The sequence below is a fragment of the Taudactylus pleione genome, unplaced genomic scaffold (assembly GCF_031769625.1).
Source record: "Taudactylus pleione unplaced genomic scaffold, aTauple2 ptg000004l, whole genome shotgun sequence".
Lineage (NCBI taxonomy): Eukaryota > Metazoa > Chordata > Amphibia > Anura > Myobatrachidae > Taudactylus > Taudactylus pleione.
The window spans coordinates 1500122-1517766 of record NW_028284407.1 but is presented as its reverse complement, the minus strand read 5'-3'; the positions used below and the strand labels follow the sequence as shown (position 1 = coordinate 1517766).

Genomic DNA, 17645 nt, shown 5'->3' with positions numbered 1-17645 from the left:
CATGCGCAGATGTGCGAACATCGCTTGGAGCGAACGAGCGGCCGCTTACGAGCGGCTCTGAATCAGGCCCTCTGGGCACTAGAGTGTACCCAGAGTCTATAGAGTATGCAAAGGTCACCGGGAAAATGGCCACGGTGGCCATTTTCCCTGTACCGTGCATGCGCAAATCGACGGGAAAATGGTCGCCGCGGCCATTTTCCAGTCGTTTTACAGCACCGGACGCCCACGCCGACGTGGGACTCCGGAGAGGTAAGTATTATTTTGAGTGCAGGGTGTGTAGTGTTGGGCCCCCCTGGACCCAGGGGCCCGTGTTCCCTGCACACCCTGCACCCATTATACACAGGATTGAGCCAAACAAGAGAACAGATGTCCAGCGGGACCTGTTCCCAAACTCGGCTGTGTGCAGAGCAGCTAACTCGTGCCCCTAAAGCGATATGTCATGTCCATGTGGCTTAAAGGAGCTGAGAGATATTCTGTCTGTTTCCTGCATGCTGCGGCAGCGGCCTCGTACCGGACCTCTGAGGAACGTAAAAACAAGGGGCACTGTGTGGCATATGGAGGGCACTGTTTGGCATAATAAACCTCTACCCTAACTCCCTAACACTAACCCCTAACTCTAGTACCCTAGCACTAATACCCAAACAACCTTAAAGCCCAACTCTAACAAACTCCTAACCCTAATACCCTAACTCCCTAATTCCAGTACCCTAGCACTAATATCCAAACAACTTTAACCCCCTAACAACCTACTCTAACCCCCGACCGTAACCAAACCCCTAACACATCCCTAACACCCAACCTTATTAAGTGGGCAGATAGATGGGCCAGATGGTTCTCATCTGCCATCAAATTCTTTGTTTCTATAATAGGGGGCTATTGTGTGGCATAATAGGGGAACGTTGGGGCACATAGGGGACAGTGTGTGGCACAGTAGGGGGTAACTGTGTGGCATACCATTAAAACCGCTGACAGGTAACGTGAATAGCATTATCTCGTTACAATGGCACCTGTGAAGGGGCGGGATATATTAGGCAGCAAGTGAACGGTCAGTTCTTAAAGTTGATGTCTTGGAAGCAGGAAAAATGGGCAAGTGTAAGGATCTGCGTGACTCTGACAAGGGCCAAATTGTGATGGCCAGATGACTGGGTCCGAGCATCTCCAAAATGGCAGGTCTTGTCGGATGTTCCCGGTATGCAAGCGCCCAAGGCTCATGGATGTACGTGGGGAGCAAAGGCTAGTCAGTCTGGTCCTATCCCACAGAAGAGCTACTGTAGTACAAATTGCTAAAAGCTACTGTAGCACAAAAAAGTAAATGGCTAGGTTCTGATAGAAAGGTGGCAGAACACACAGTGCATCACAGCTTGCTGCGTAGCCACAGACCGGTCACAGTGCGCATGCCGAACCCTGTCCACCGCTGAATGTGCCTACAATGGGCCTGTGAGTGTCAACCAATGGAAGAAGGCATGAACCAATAGAAGAAGGTGGCCTGGTCTCATGAATCACGTTTTCTTTTACATTATGTGGCCGGCCAGGTGTGTGTGCGTTGTTTACCTGGGGAGGAGAGGGCACTAGGATGCACTACGGGAAGAAGGCAAGCCGGTGGAGGCAGTGTGATGCTCCGGGCAATGTACTGCTGGGAAACCTTCGGTCCTGGCATTTATGTGGATGTTACTTTGACACGTACCACCTACCTAAACATTGTTGCAGAACAAGTACACCCCCTCATGGCAACAGTATTCCCCGATGGTCCCGGCCTCTTTTAGCAGGATAATGCGCCCTGCCACAGTGCAAAAATTGTTGAGGAATGGTTTGAGGAACATGAGTTCAAGGTGTTGACTTGGCCTCCAAATTCCCCAGATCTCAATCCGATCGAGCATATATGCAATGTCCTGTAAAAACAAGTCTGAGCCATGGAGGCCCCCACCTCACAACTTTACAAGACTTAAAGGATCTGCTGCTAATGTCTTGGTGCCAGAAACCACTGGGCAACTTCCGAGGGCTTGTGGAGTCCATGCCTTGATAGGACAGAGCTGTTTTGGCCTCACGAGGGGGACCTACACAATATGACGCAGGTAGATTAATGGTATGGTTGATCGGTGTATAATAAGGGCAGTGGCAGTTGAAACACTAGCATAATGATAAGAGAAATACTATAAATATAAGGAGAATCAGACTTCAGCTTATAAATTAATTGCAAAGTTCTACAAATAGTACAATAAACAGACTTTTCTTTGTGATACATCCTTTTTCATATTATGGCTTATATAGGAAACCAAAATGGAAGTAATATAGTACAGGTTGAGTCTCCCATATCCAAAATGCTTGGGACCAGGGTTTTTTTGGATAACGGAATATTCCGTATTTTGGAATATTTGCATATCATAATGAAATATCTTGGGAATGGGACCCAATATACACACAGAATGCTTTTATGTCTTATATACACCTTATGGTGCATACACACGATCAGATTGGAAAATCGTTCATATCTGACATGCCTGAACGATGGACGATCAACGATGCGCGTTCCCGATGGTCAGATAACGATTTCTGACATCTGATGGGTTTGCAGTCAGACTTGGACGATTCTATTCATTTTAATGCAGTCAAAAATCGTTCAATCGTTCAAATCGTTCAAAACTTTGGTAAAATCGTTCAAATCGTTCAATCGTTCAGTCGTTCATCTGACAAATCTGACAAGTCTGACAAATCTGACCGTGTGTACGCTCCATTATACACACAGTATGCAAGTAATTGTATACAATATTTTCAATATTTTTGTGGCTCAAGCAAAGTTTGTGTACATACATGAAATTTATTTATGTTTCATATACACCTTATACACACAGCCTGAAGGTAATTTTACACAATATTTTTAATAATGTGTGCCTTAGACAAAGTTTGTGTACATTGAACCATCAAAATTCAAAGGTTTCATTATCTCAGTCATGCCAAAATTATTCCGTATTTCGGAATATTTGGATATGGGAGACTCAACCTGTAAGTCGTACTGATGGGATAGTTATGTTCAGCAAAATTATTTAGCATTATTGGATAGCTATCCAAAAAGCTACAAAGCAACATCCTCAAACAGAGGAGCCAAGAACTGCATAAAGTACAACAACCAAATGTTGATTATCCAGCGCACATCCAGAAAGAAATATGTGCGGTTATTTATAACGCAGCACATAAACAAGGAGTACAGGCAAGATAAGGGAATGGCTTGATAAAGGGCCTTGGCCTCATATAATACCTATTGTCTCCGCTATGTTATAAATAAAACCACATTCTATGCTGTTGCTGAAAAAACGGTTGCATCATCCATCTTTGATATCAAATCCATTACTACGCTCCCTTCAGTATTAAATTGCAGCAATAACTCTGTTTTCTATACTTTTGTTTATTGTACATAAAAAAAAACATTTTATACATGATTTTATAGTTTTAAAAGACAATTTGTATCATTTTCACCAAAAGTCATTTCCTCTGTCAGCAAAGAGAGACCCCAATGACAGCCCCTGAGCGGATTCCTACTTCCAGGGCTTGTGACAAGGACGGCGATAGCTGGAAGAGACACCGTTTCTAGTGTGCGAGGGCTGCGTCACGGAAAGACATTGTTGTAAGCCCCTGGAAACAACTAATCCTGGATCAGCTGAGCGTGGTAGCGAGACCAGCTGCGCTTAGGGGCACATCATACACGTCAACGTTGTTGCAAATGTAAAATACTTTCAAAATATGCAGTCTATTTACTAAATCCTAAACAGTTCCTAATGAAAATTAGCAGTGACATTATCCAACGGCCTTTTAAATGTAATATTCACACACACATAGTGCCAATATAAATGACTGTCATGTTGTTTGCATAGTGGAATAAGTCGGAAAATTTGTTAAACGTTTTAATAACATAAAATGCGCATGGCAGAAAACAAAAGGGCCAGAAGAACAATAAAAACTGTACATGTGTAACATAAATGCAAGAATAAGAGATTTTAATCCCATATGAACACTACAGCATGGCCTCAATATGTGTGTAGTAAGTAACACAGTTTATAGTACTCTGACAGTAAGTAAAAGCCATATGGATAGAGGGTTATGTATTAAATAAAATAATAGTACTATTTATCCATTTCATCCTCACTGGAGTCCTCCGAGGTAACATTAGATTGGTCATCGCTGTCATCAGTATCGCTGCTATCTTCATCTTCATCATCTGGCTCTTCGCTGTCCCCATCATCACTGCTTTGCTGTTCCTCTACAATGTATATGACAGTGTTACAAGTCAGTCTCTCATACATGACGCTAAAGCGTTGGATATAAGTAACTAGTTAGGATAAAGTAAATAGGACTTTAGCTGGCCAAAATAACCAAGAAGCCTGATAATTCTCATTGATCTGGACAACACGGAGGCTGTAGGTAAATGCTGGCGGGAGACGGCTGCTATTGGCCTGCTTGGCTGGTCTTCTTCTGGCAGCACTTACAGGCAGCAGTGTGGTCTGGAAGTTATCCTGTCTCTCAGCTCCGATCTGACCACACATCAATGGGGCTGAATTGGAACAGATCCAGTAACGTAGCCAGAATCAGCCCATTGGTGCCTAGCTGCTTATTCTAATATTAAAGGGCCCATGCACACATCATAGCAGCTTCACCTGTAGTAATGGTATCTGTAATCACACAACATAGCAGCGTCACCTGTAGTAATGGTTTCTGTAATCACACAACATAGCAGCGTCGCCTGTAGTAATGGTTTCTGTAACCACACAACATAGCAGCGTCACCTGTAGTAATGGTTTCTGTAGTCACACAACATAGCAGCGTCACCTGTAGTAATGGTTTCTGTAGTCACACAACATAGCAGCGTCGCCTGTAGTAATAGTATCTGTAACCACACAACATAGCAGCGTCACCTGTAGTAATGGTATCTGTAGTCACACAACATAGCAGCGTCACCTGTAGTAATGGTTTCTGTAAACACACAACATAGCAGCGTCATCTGTAGTAATGGTTTCTGTAGTCACACAACATAGCAGCGTCGCCTGTAGAAATGGTTTCTGTAACAACACAACATAGCAGCGTCACCTGTAGTAATGGTTTCTGTAACCACACAATATAGAAGCGTCACCTATAGTAATGCTATCTGTAATCACACAACATAGCAGCATCACCTGTAGTAATGGTTTCTGTAACCACACAACATAGCAGCGTCACCTGTAGTAATGGTTTCTGTAACCACACAACATAGCAGCATGACCTGTAGTAATGGTTTCTGTAACCACACAATATAGCAGCGTCACCTGTAGTAATGGTTTCTGTAACCACACAACATAGAAGCTTCACCTGTAGTAATGGTATCTGTAATCACACAACATAGCAGTGTCACCTGCAGTAATGGTATCTGTAACCATACAACATAGCAGCGTCGCCTGTAGTAATGGTATCTCTAATCACACAACACAGCAGTGTCACCTGTAGTAATGGTATCTGTAACCACACAATATAGAAGCGTCACCTGTAGTAATGGTATCTGTAATCACACAACATAGAAGCGTCACCTGTAGTAATGGTATCTGTAATCACACAACATAGCAGCGTCACCTATAGTAATGCTATCTGTAATCACACAACATAGCAGCATCACCTGTAGTAATGGTTTCTGTAGTCATACAACATAACAGCGTCACCTGTAGTAATAGTTTCTGTAACCACATAACATAGTAGCGTCACCTGTAGTAATGGTTTCAGTAACCAAACAACATAGCAGCGTCACCTGTAGTAATGGTATCTGTAACCACACAACATAGCAGCATCCCCTGTAACCACACAACATAGCAGCGTCACCTGTAGTAATAGTATCTGTAATCACACAACATAGCAGCGTCACCTGTAGTAATGGTTTCTGTAGTCACACAACATAGCAGCGTCGCCTGTAGTAATGGTTTCTGTAACCACACAACATAGCAGCTTCACCTGTAGTAATGGTATCTGTAATCACACAACATAGCAGTGTCACCTGTAGTAATGGTATCTGTAACCATACAACATAGCAGCGTCGCCTGTAGTAATGGTATCTGTAATCAAACAACATAGCAGTGTCACCTGTAGTAATGGTATCTGTAATCACACAACATAGCAGCGTCGCCTGTAGTAATCGTTTCTGTAACCACACAATATAGCAGCGTCACCTGTAGTAATGGTTTCTGTAACCACACAACATAGAAGCTTCACCTGAAGTAATGGTATCTGTAATCACACAACATAGCAGTGTCACCTGCAGCAATGGTATCTGTAACCATACAACATAGCAGCGTCGCCTGTAGTAATGGTATCTCTAATCATACAACATAGCAGCGTCGCCTGTAGTAATGGTATCTCTAATCACACAACACAGCAGTGTCACCTGTAGTAATGGTATCTGTAATCACACAACATAGCAGCGTCGCCTGTAGTAATGGTTTCTGTAACCACACAATAAAGCAGCGTCACCTGTAGTAATAGTATCTGCAACCACACAACAAAGCAGCATCACCTGTAGTAATAGTATCTGTAACCACACAACATAGCAGCATCAACTGTAGTAATAGTATCTGTAACCACACAACATAGCAGCATCACCTGTAGTAATGGTTTCTGTAGTCATACAACATAACAGCGTCACCTGTAGTAATAGTTTCTGTAACCACATAACATAGTAGCGTCACCTGTAGTAATGGTTTCAGTAACCAAACAACATAGCAGCGTCACCTGTAGTAATGGTATCTGTAACCACACAACATAGCAGCATCCCCTGTAACCACACAACATAGCAGCGTCACCTGTAGTAATAGTATCTGTAATCACACAACATAGCAGCATCACCTGTAGTAATGGTTTCTGTAGTCATACAACATAACAGCGTCACCTGTAGTAATAGTTTCTGTAACCACATAACATAGCAGCGTCACCTGTAGTAATGGTTTCTGTAATCACACAACATAGCAGCGTCACCTGTAGTAATGGTTTCTGTAACCACACAACATAGCAGCGTCACCTGTAGTAATGGTATCTGTAACCACACAACATAGCAGCGTCACCTGTAGTAATGGTTTCTGTAATCACACAACATAGCAGCGTCACCTGTAGTAAAGGAATCTGTAACCACACAACATAGCAGCGTCACCTGTAACCACACAACATAGCAGCGTCACCTGTAGTAATAGTATCTGTAACCACACAATATAGAAGCGTCACCTGTAGTAATGGTATCTGTAATCACACAACATAGCAGCGTCACCTGTAGTAATGGTATCTGTAATCACACAACATAGCAGCGTCACCTATAGTAATGCTATCTGTAATCACACAACATAGCAGCGTCACCTATAGTAATGCTATCTGTAATCACACAACATAGCAGCATCACCTGTAGTAATGGTTTCTGTAACCACACAATATAGAAGCGTCACCTATAGTAATGCTATCTGTAATCACACAACATAGCAGCATCACCTGTAGTAATGGTTTCTGTAACCACACAACATAGCAGCGTCACCTATAGTAATGCTATCTGTAATCACACAACATAGCAGCATCACCTGTAGTAATGGTTTCTGTAACCACACAACATAGCAGCGTCACCTGTAGTAATGGTTTCTGTAATCACACGACATAGCAGCGTCACCTGTAGTAATGGTTTCTGTAACCACACAACATAGCAGCATCACCTGTAGTAATGGTTTCTGTAACCACACAACATAGCAGCGTCACCTGTAGTAATGGTTTCTGTAGTCACACAACATAGCAGCGTCGCCTGTAGTAATGGTTTCTGTAACCACACAACATAGCAGCTTCACCTGTAGTAATGGTATCTGTAATCACACAACATAGCAGTGTCACCTGTAGTAATGGTATCTGTAACCATACAACATAGCAGCGTCGCCTGTAGTAATGATATCTGTAATCACACAACATAGCAGTGTCACCTGTAGTAATGGTATCTGTAATCACACAACATAGCAGCGTCGCCTGTAGTAATGGTTTCTGTAACCACACAATATAGCAGCGTCACCTGTAGTAATGGTTTCTGTAACCACACAACATAGAAGCTTCACCTGAAGTAATGGTATCTGTAATCACACAACATAGCAGTGTCACCTGCAGCAATGGTATCTGTAACCATACAACATAGCAGCGTCGCCTGTAGTAATGGTATCTCTAATCATACAACATAGCAGCGTCGCCTGTAGTAATGGTATCTCTAATCACACAACACAGCAGTGTCACCTGTAGTAATGGTATCTGTAATCACACAACATAGCAGCGTCGCCTGTAGTAATGGTTTCTGTAACCACACAATAAAGCAGCGTCACCTGTAGTAATAGTATCTGCAACCACACAACAAAGCAGCATCACCTGTAGTAATAGTATCTGTAACCACACAACATAGCAGCATCAACTGTAGTAATAGTATCTGTAACCACACAACATAGCAGCATCACCTGTAGTAATGGTTTCTGTAGTCATACAACATAACAGCGTCACCTGTAGTAATAGTTTCTGTAACCACATAACATAGTAGCGTCACCTGTAGTAATGGTTTCAGTAACCAAACAACATAGCAGCGTCACCTGTAGTAATGGTATCTGTAACCACACAACATAGCAGCATCCCCTGTAACCACACAACATAGCAGCGTCACCTGTAGTAATAGTATCTGTAATCACACAACATAGCAGCATCACCTGTAGTAATGGTTTCTGTAGTCATACAACATAACAGCGTCACCTGTAGTAATAGTTTCTGTAACCACATAACATAGCAGCGTCACCTGTAGTAATGGTTTCTGTAATCACACAACATAGCAGCGTCACCTGTAGTAATGGTTTCTGTAACCACACAACATAGCAGCGTCACCTGTAGTAATGGTATCTGTAACCACACAACATAGCAGCGTCACCTGTAGTAATGGTTTCTGTAATCACACAACATAGCAGCGTCACCTGTAGTAAAGGAATCTGTAACCACACAACATAGCAGCGTCACCTGTAACCACACAACATAGCAGCGTCACCTGTAGTAATAGTATCTGTAACCACACAATATAGAAGCGTCACCTGTAGTAATGGTATCTGTAATCACACAACATAGCAGCGTCACCTGTAGTAATGGTATCTGTAATCACACAACATAGCAGCGTCACCTATAGTAATGCTATCTGTAATCACACAACATAGCAGCGTCACCTATAGTAATGCTATCTGTAATCACACAACATAGCAGCATCACCTGTAGTAATGGTTTCTGTAACCACACAACATAGCAGCGTCACCTATAGTAATGCTATCTGTAATCACACAACATAGCAGCATCACCTGTAGTAATGGTTTCTGTAACCACACAACATAGCAGCGTCACCTATAGTAATGCTATCTGTAATCACACAACATAGCAGCATCACCTGTAGTAATGGTTTCTGTAACCACACAACATAGCAGCGTCACCTGTAGTAATGGTTTCTGTAATCACACGACATAGCAGCGTCACCTGTAGTAATGGTTTCTGTAACCACACAACATAGCAGCATCACCTGTAGTAATGGTTTCTGTAACCACACAACATAGCAGCGTCACCTGTAGTAATGGTTTCTGTAGTCACACAACATAGCAGCGTCGCCTGTAGTAATGGTTTCTGTAACCACACAACATAGCAGCTTCACCTGTAGTAATGGTATCTGTAATCACACAACATAGCAGTGTCACCTGTAGTAATGGTATCTGTAACCATACAACATAGCAGCGTCGCCTGTAGTAATGATATCTGTAATCACACAACATAGCAGTGTCACCTGTAGTAATGGTATCTGTAGTCACACAACATAGCAGCGTCGCCTGTAGTAATGGTTTCTGTAACCACACAATATAGCAGCGTCACCTGTAGTAATGGTTTCTGTAACCACACAACATAGAAGCTTCACCTGAAGTAATGGTATCTGTAATCACACAACATAGCAGCGTCACCTATAGTAATGCTATCTGTAATCACACAACATAGCAGCATCACCTGTAGTAATGGTTTCTGTAACCACACAACATAGCAGCGTCACCTGTAGTAATGGTTTCTGTAATCACACGACATAGCAGCGTCACCTGTAGTAATGGTTTCTGTAACCACACAACATAGCAGCATCACCTGTAGTAATGGTTTCTGTAACCACACAACATAGCAGCGTCACCTGTAGTAATGGTTTCTGTAGTCACACAACATAGCAGCGTCGCCTGTAGTAATGGTTTCTGTAACCACACAACATAGCAGCTTCACCTGTAGTAATGGTATCTGTAATCACACAACATAGCAGTGTCACCTGTAGTAATGGTATCTGTAACCATACAACATAGCAGCGTCGCCTGTAGTAATGGTATCTGTAATCACACAACATAGCAGTGTCACCTGTAGTAATGGTATCTGTAATCACACAACATAGCAGCGTCGCCTGTAGTAATCGTTTCTGTAACCACACAATATAGCAGCGTCACCTGTAGTAATGGTTTCTGTAACCACACAACATAGAAGCTTCACCTGAAGTAATGGTATCTGTAATCACACAACATAGCAGTGTCACCTGCAGCAATGGTATCTGTAACCATACAACATAGCAGCGTCGCCTGTAGTAATGGTATCTCTAATCATACAACATAGCAGCGTCGCCTGTAGTAATGGTATCTCTAATCACACAACACAGCAGTGTCACCTGTAGTAATGGTATCTGTAATCACACAACATAGCAGCGTCGCCTGTAGTAATGGTTTCTGTAACCACACAATAAAGCAGCGTCACCTGTAGTAATAGTATCTGCAACCACACAACAAAGCAGCATCACCTGCAGTAATAGTATCTGTAACCACACAACATAGCAGCATCAACTGTAGTAATAGTATCTGTAATAACCACACAACATAGCAGCATCACCTGTAGTAATGGTTTCTGTAGTCATACAACATAACAGCGTCACCTGTAGTAATAGTTTCTGTAACCACATAACATAGTAGCGTCACCTGTAGTAATGGTTTCAGTAACCAAACAACATAGCAGCGTCACCTGTAGTAATGGTATCTGTAACCACACAACATAGCAGCATCCCCTGTAACCACACAACATAGCAGCGTCACCTGTAGTAATAGTATCTGTAATCACACAACATAGCAGCATCACCTGTAGTAATGGTTTCTGTAGTCATACAACATAACAGCGTCACCTGTAGTAATAGTTTCTGTAACCACATAACATAGCAGCGTCACCTGTAGTAATGGTTTCTGTAATGACACAACATAGCAGCGTCACCTGTAGTAATGGTTTCTGTAACCACACAACATAGCAGCGTCACCTGTAGTAATGGTATCTGTAACCACACAACATAGCAGCGTCACCTGTAGTAATGGTTTCTGTAATCACACAACATAGCAGCGTCACCTGTAGTAAAGGAATCTGTAACCACACAACATAGCAGCGTCACCTGTAACCACACAACATAGCAGCGTCACCTGTAGTAATAGTATCTGTAACCACACAATATAGAAGCGTCACCTGTAGTAATGGTATCTGTAATCACACAACATAGCAGCGTCACCTGTAGTAATGGTATCTGTAATCACACAACATAGCAGCGTCACCTATAGTAATGCTATCTGTAATCACACAACATAGCAGCGTCACCTATAGTAATGCTATCTGTAATCACACAACATAGCAGCATCACCTGTAGTAATGGTTTCTGTAACCACACAACATAGCAGCGTCACCTATAGTAATGCTATCTGTAATCACACAACATAGCAGCATCACCTGTAGTAATGGTTTCTGTAACCACACAACATAGCAGCGTCACCTATAGTAATGCTATCTGTAATCACACAACATAGCAGCATCACCTGTAGTAATGGTTTCTGTAACCACACAACATAGCAGCGTCACCTGTAGTAATGGTTTCTGTAATCACACGACATAGCAGCGTCACCTGTAGTAATGGTTTCTGTAACCACACAACATAGCAGCATCACCTGTAGTAATGGTTTCTGTAACCACACAACATAGCAGCGTCACCTGTAGTAATGGTTTCTGTAGTCACACAACATAGCAGCGTCGCCTGTAGTAATGGTTTCTGTAACCACACAACATAGCAGCTTCACCTGTAGTAATGGTATCTGTAATCACACAACATAGCAGTGTCACCTGTAGTAATGGTATCTGTAACCATACAACATAGCAGCGTCGCCTGTAGTAATGATATCTGTAATCACACAACATAGCAGTGTCACCTGTAGTAATGGTATCTGTAGTCACACAACATAGCAGCGTCGCCTGTAGTAATGGTTTCTGTAACCACACAATATAGCAGCGTCACCTGTAGTAATGGTTTCTGTAACCACACAACATAGAAGCTTCACCTGAAGTAATGGTATCTGTAATCACACAACATAGCAGTGTCACCTGCAGCAATGGTATCTGTAACCATACAACATAGCAGCGTCGCCTGTAGTAATGGTATCTCTAATCATACAACATAGCAGCGTCGCCTGTAGTAATGGTATCTCTAATCACACAACACAGCAGTGTCACCTGTAGTAATGGTATCTGTAATCACACAACATAGCAGCGTCGCCTGTAGTAATGGTTTCTGTAACCACACAATATAGCAGCGTCACCTGTAGTAATAGTATCTGCAACCACACAACAAAGCAGCATCACCTGTAGTAATAGTATCTGTAACCACACAACATAGCAGCATCAACTGTAGTAATAGTATCTGTAACCACACAACATAGCAGCATCACCTGTAGTAATGGTTTCTGTAGTCATACAACATAACAGCGTCACCTGTAGTAATAGTTTCTGTAACCACATAACATAGTAGCGTCACCTGTAGTAATGGTTTCAGTAACCAAACAACATAGCAGCGTCACCTGTAGTAATGGTATCTGTAACCACACAACATAGCAGCATCCCCTGTAACCACACAACATAGCAGCGTCACCTGTAGTAATAGTATCTGTAATCACACAACATAGCAGCATCACCTGTAGTAATGGTTTCTGTAGTCATACAACATAACAGCGTCACCTGTAGTAATAGTTTCTGTAACCACATAACATAGCAGCGTCACCTGTAGTAATGGTTTCTGTAATCACACAACATAGCAGCGTCACCTGTAGTAATGGTTTCTGTAACCACACAACATAGCAGCGTCACCTGTAGTAATGGTATCTGTAACCACACAACATAGCAGCATCACCTGTAGTAATGGTTTCTGTAACCACACAACATAGCAGCGTCACCTGTAGTAATGGTTTCTGTAGTCACACAACATAGCAGCGTCGCCTGTAGTAATGGTTTCTGTAACCACACAACATAGCAGCTTCACCTGTAGTAATGGTATCTGTAATCACACAACATAGCAGTGTCACCTGTAGCAATGGTATCTGTAACCATACAACATAGCAGCGTCGCCTGTAGTAATGATATCTGTAATCACACAACATAGCAGTGTCACCTGTAGTAATGGTATCTGTAATCACACAACATAGCAGCGTCGCCTGTAGTAATGGTTTCTGTAACCACACAATATAGCAGCGTCACCTGTAGTAATGGTTTCTGTAACCACACAACATAGAAGCTTCACCTGAAGTAATGGTATCTGTAATCACACAACATAGCAGTGTCACCTGCAGCAATGGTATCTGTAACCATACAACATAGCAGCGTCGCCTGTAGTAATGGTATCTCTAATCATACAACATAGCAGCGTCGCCTGTAGTAATGGTATCTCTAATCACACAACACAGCAGTGTCACCTGTAGTAATGGTATCTGTAATCACACAACATAGCAGCGTCGCCTGTAGTAATGGTTTCTGTAACCACACAATATAGCAGCGTCACCTGTAGTAATAGTATCTGCAACCACACAACAAAGCAGCATCACCTGTAGTAATAGTATCTGTAACCACACAACATAGCAGCATCAACTGTAGTAATAGTATCTGTAACCACACAACATAGCAGCATCACCTGTAGTAATGGTTTCTGTAGTCATACAACATAACAGCGTCACCTGTAGTAATAGTTTCTGTAACCACATAACATAGTAGCGTCACCTGTAGTAATGGTTTCAGTAACCAAACAACATAGCAGCGTCACCTGTAGTAATGGTATCTGTAACCACACAACATAGCAGCATCCCCTGTAACCACACAACATAGCAGCGTCACCTGTAGTAATAGTATCTGTAATCACACAACATAGCAGCATCACCTGTAGTAATGGTTTCTGTAGTCATACAACATAACAGCGTCACCTGTAGTAATAGTTTCTGTAACAACATAACATAGCAGCGTCACCTGTAGTAATGGTTTCTGTAATCACACAACATAGCAGCGTCACCTGTAGTAATGGTTTCTGTAACCACACAACATAGCAGCGTCACCTGTAGTAATGGTATCTGTAACCTCACAACATAGCAGCGTCACCTGTAGTAATGGTTTCTGTAATCACACAACATAGCAGCGTCACCTGTAGTAAAGGAATCTGTAACCACACAACATAGCAGCGTCACCTGTAACCACACAACATAGCAGCGTCACCTGTAGTAATAGTATCTGTAATCACACAACATAGCAGTGTCACCTGTAGTAATGGTATCTGTAACCACACAACATAGCAGCATTACCTGTAGTAATGGTTTCTGTAACCACACAACATAGCAGCGTCGCCTGTAGTAATGGTTTCTGTAACCACACAATAAAGCAGCGTCACCTGTAGTAATAGTATCTGCAACCACACAACAAAGCAGCATCACCTGTAGTAATAGTATCTGTAACCACACAACATAGCAGCATCACCTGTAGTAATGGTTTCTGTAGTCATACAACATAACAGCGTCACCTGTAGTAATAGTTTCTGTAACCACATAACATAGTAGCGTCACCTGTAGTAATGGTTTCAGTAACCAAACAACATAGCAGCGTCACCTGTAGTAATGGTATCTGTAACCACACAACATAGCAGCATCCCCTGTAACCACACAACATAGCAGCGTCACCTGTAGTAATAGTATCTGTAATCACACAACATAGCAGCATCACCTGTAGTAATGGTTTCTGTAGTCATACAACATAACAGCGTCACCTGTAGTAATAGTTTCTGTAACCACATAACATAGCAGCGTCACCTGTAGTAATGGTTTCTGTAATCACACAACATAGCAGCGTCACCTGTAGTAATGGTTTCTGTAACCACACAACATAGCAGCGTCACCTGTAGTAATGGTTTCTGTAATCACACAACATAGCAGCGTCACCTATAGTAATGCTATCTGTAATCACACAACATAGCAGCATCACCTGTAGTAATGGTTTCTGTAACCACACAACATAGCAGCGTCACCTGTAGTAATGGTTTCTGTAGTCACACAACATAGCAGCGTCACCTGTAGTAATGGTTTCTGTAGTCACACAACATAGCAGCGTCGCCTGTAGTAATAGTATCTGTAACCACACAACATAGCAGCATCACCTGTAGTAATGGTTTCTGTAACCACACAACATAGCAGCGTCACCTGTAGTAATGGTTTCTGTAATCACACGACATAGCAGCGTCACCTGTAGTAATGGTTTCTGTAACCACACAACATAGCAGCATCACCTGTAGTAATGGTTTCTGTAACCACACAACATAGCAGCGTCACCTGTAGCAATGGTTTCTGTAGTCACACAACATAGCAGCGTCGCCTGTAGTAATGGTTTCTGTAACCACACAACATAGCAGCTTCACCTGTAGTAATGGTATCTGTAATCACACAACATAGCAGTGTCACCTGTAGTAATGGTATCTGTAACCATACAACATAGCAGCGTCGCCTGTAGTAATGATATCTGTAATCACACAACATAGCAGTGTCACCTGTAGTAATGGTATCTGTAATCACACAACATAGCAGCGTCGCCTGTAGTAATGGTTTCTGTAACCACACAATATAGCAGCGTCACCTGTAGTAATGGTTTCTGTAACCACACAACATAGAAGCTTCACCTGAAGTAATGGTATCTGTAATCACACAACATAGCAGTATCACCTGCAGCAATGGTATCTGTAACCATACAACATAGCAGCGTCGCCTGTAGTAATGGTATCTCTAATCATACAACATAGCAGCGTCGCCTGTAGTAATGGTATCTCTAATCACACAACACAGCAGTGTCACCTGTAGTAATGGTATCTGTAATCACACAACATAGCAGCGTCGCCTGTAGTAATGGTTTCTGTAACCACACAATATAGCAGCGTCACCTGTAGTAATAGTATCTGCAACCACACAACAAAGCAGCATCACCTGTAGTAATAGTATCTGTAACCACACAACATAGCAGCATCAACTGTAGTAATAGTATCTGTAACCACACAACATAGCAGCATCACCTGTAGTAATGGTTTCTGTAGTCATACAACATAACAGCGTCACCTGTAGTAATAGTTTCTGTAACCACATAACATAGTAGCGTCACCTGTAGTAATGGTTTCAGTAACCAAACAACATAGCAGCGTCACCTGTAGTAATGGTATCTGTAACCACACAACATAGCAGCATCCCCTGTAACCACACAACATAGCAGCGTCACCTGTAGTAATAGTAGCTGTAATCACACAACATAGCAGCATCACCTGTAGTAATGGTTTCTGTAGTCATACAACATAACAGCGTCACCTGTAGTAATAGTTTCTGTAACCACATAACATAGCAGCGTCACCTGTAGTAATGGTTTCTGTAATCACACAACATAGCAGCGTCACCTGTAGTAATGGTTTCTGTAACCACACAACATAGCAGCGTCACCTGTAGTAATGGTATCTGTAACCACACAACATAGCAGCGTCACCTGTAGTAATGGTTTCTGTAATCACACAACATAGCAGCGTCACCTGTAGTAAAGGAATCTGTAACCACACAACATAGCAGCGTCACCTGTAACCACACAACATAGCAGCGTCACCTGTAGTAATAGTATCTGTAATCACACAACATAGCAGTGTCACCTGTAGTAATGGTATCTGTAACCACACAACATAGCAGCATTACCTGTAGTAATGGTTTCTGTAACCACACAACATAGCAGCGTCTCCTGTAGTAATGGTTTCTGTAACCACACAACATAGCGTCACCTGTAGTAATGGTTTCTGTAACCACACAACATAGCAGCATCACCTGTAGTAATGGTATCTGTAACCACACAACATAGCAGCGTCACCTGTAGTAATGGTTTCTGTACCCACACAACATAGCAGCGTCACCTGTAGTAATGGTTTCTGTAACCACACAACATAGCAGCGTCACCTGTAGTAATGGTTTCTGTAATCACACAACATAGCAGCGTCACCTGTAGTAATGGTTTCTGTAACCACACAACATAGCAGCGTCACCTGTAGTAATGGTATCTGTAACCACACAACATAGCAGCGTCACCTGTAGTAATTGTTTCTGTAATCACACAACATAGCAGCGTCACCTGTAGTAATGGTTTCTGTAACCACACAACATAGCAGCGTCACCTGTAGTAATGGTTTCTGTAACCACACAACATAGCAGCGTCACCTGTAGTAATGGAATCTGTAACCACACAACATAGCA

The 17645-nt window shown here is 42.4% G+C and overlaps 1 protein-coding gene across 3 annotated transcripts in view; it reads right to left on the bottom strand.

The window, feature by feature from the left end:
- Positions 1 to 3384: 3384 nt before the first annotated feature.
- The window catches only part of ERICH2 (glutamate rich 2), a 138548-nt gene continuing 124287 nt past the window's right edge, over positions 3385 to 17645 (bottom strand). For all 3 annotated transcript variants that reach the window (XM_088467623.1, XM_088467774.1, XM_088467703.1), the window contains one exon: positions 3385 to 4252. In XM_088467623.1, coding sequence (XP_088323749.1) covers positions 4116 to 4252 — 137 coding nt within the window. In that variant the 3' untranslated portion in view covers positions 3385 to 4115. The remainder of the gene's footprint in view (positions 4253 to 17645) is intronic.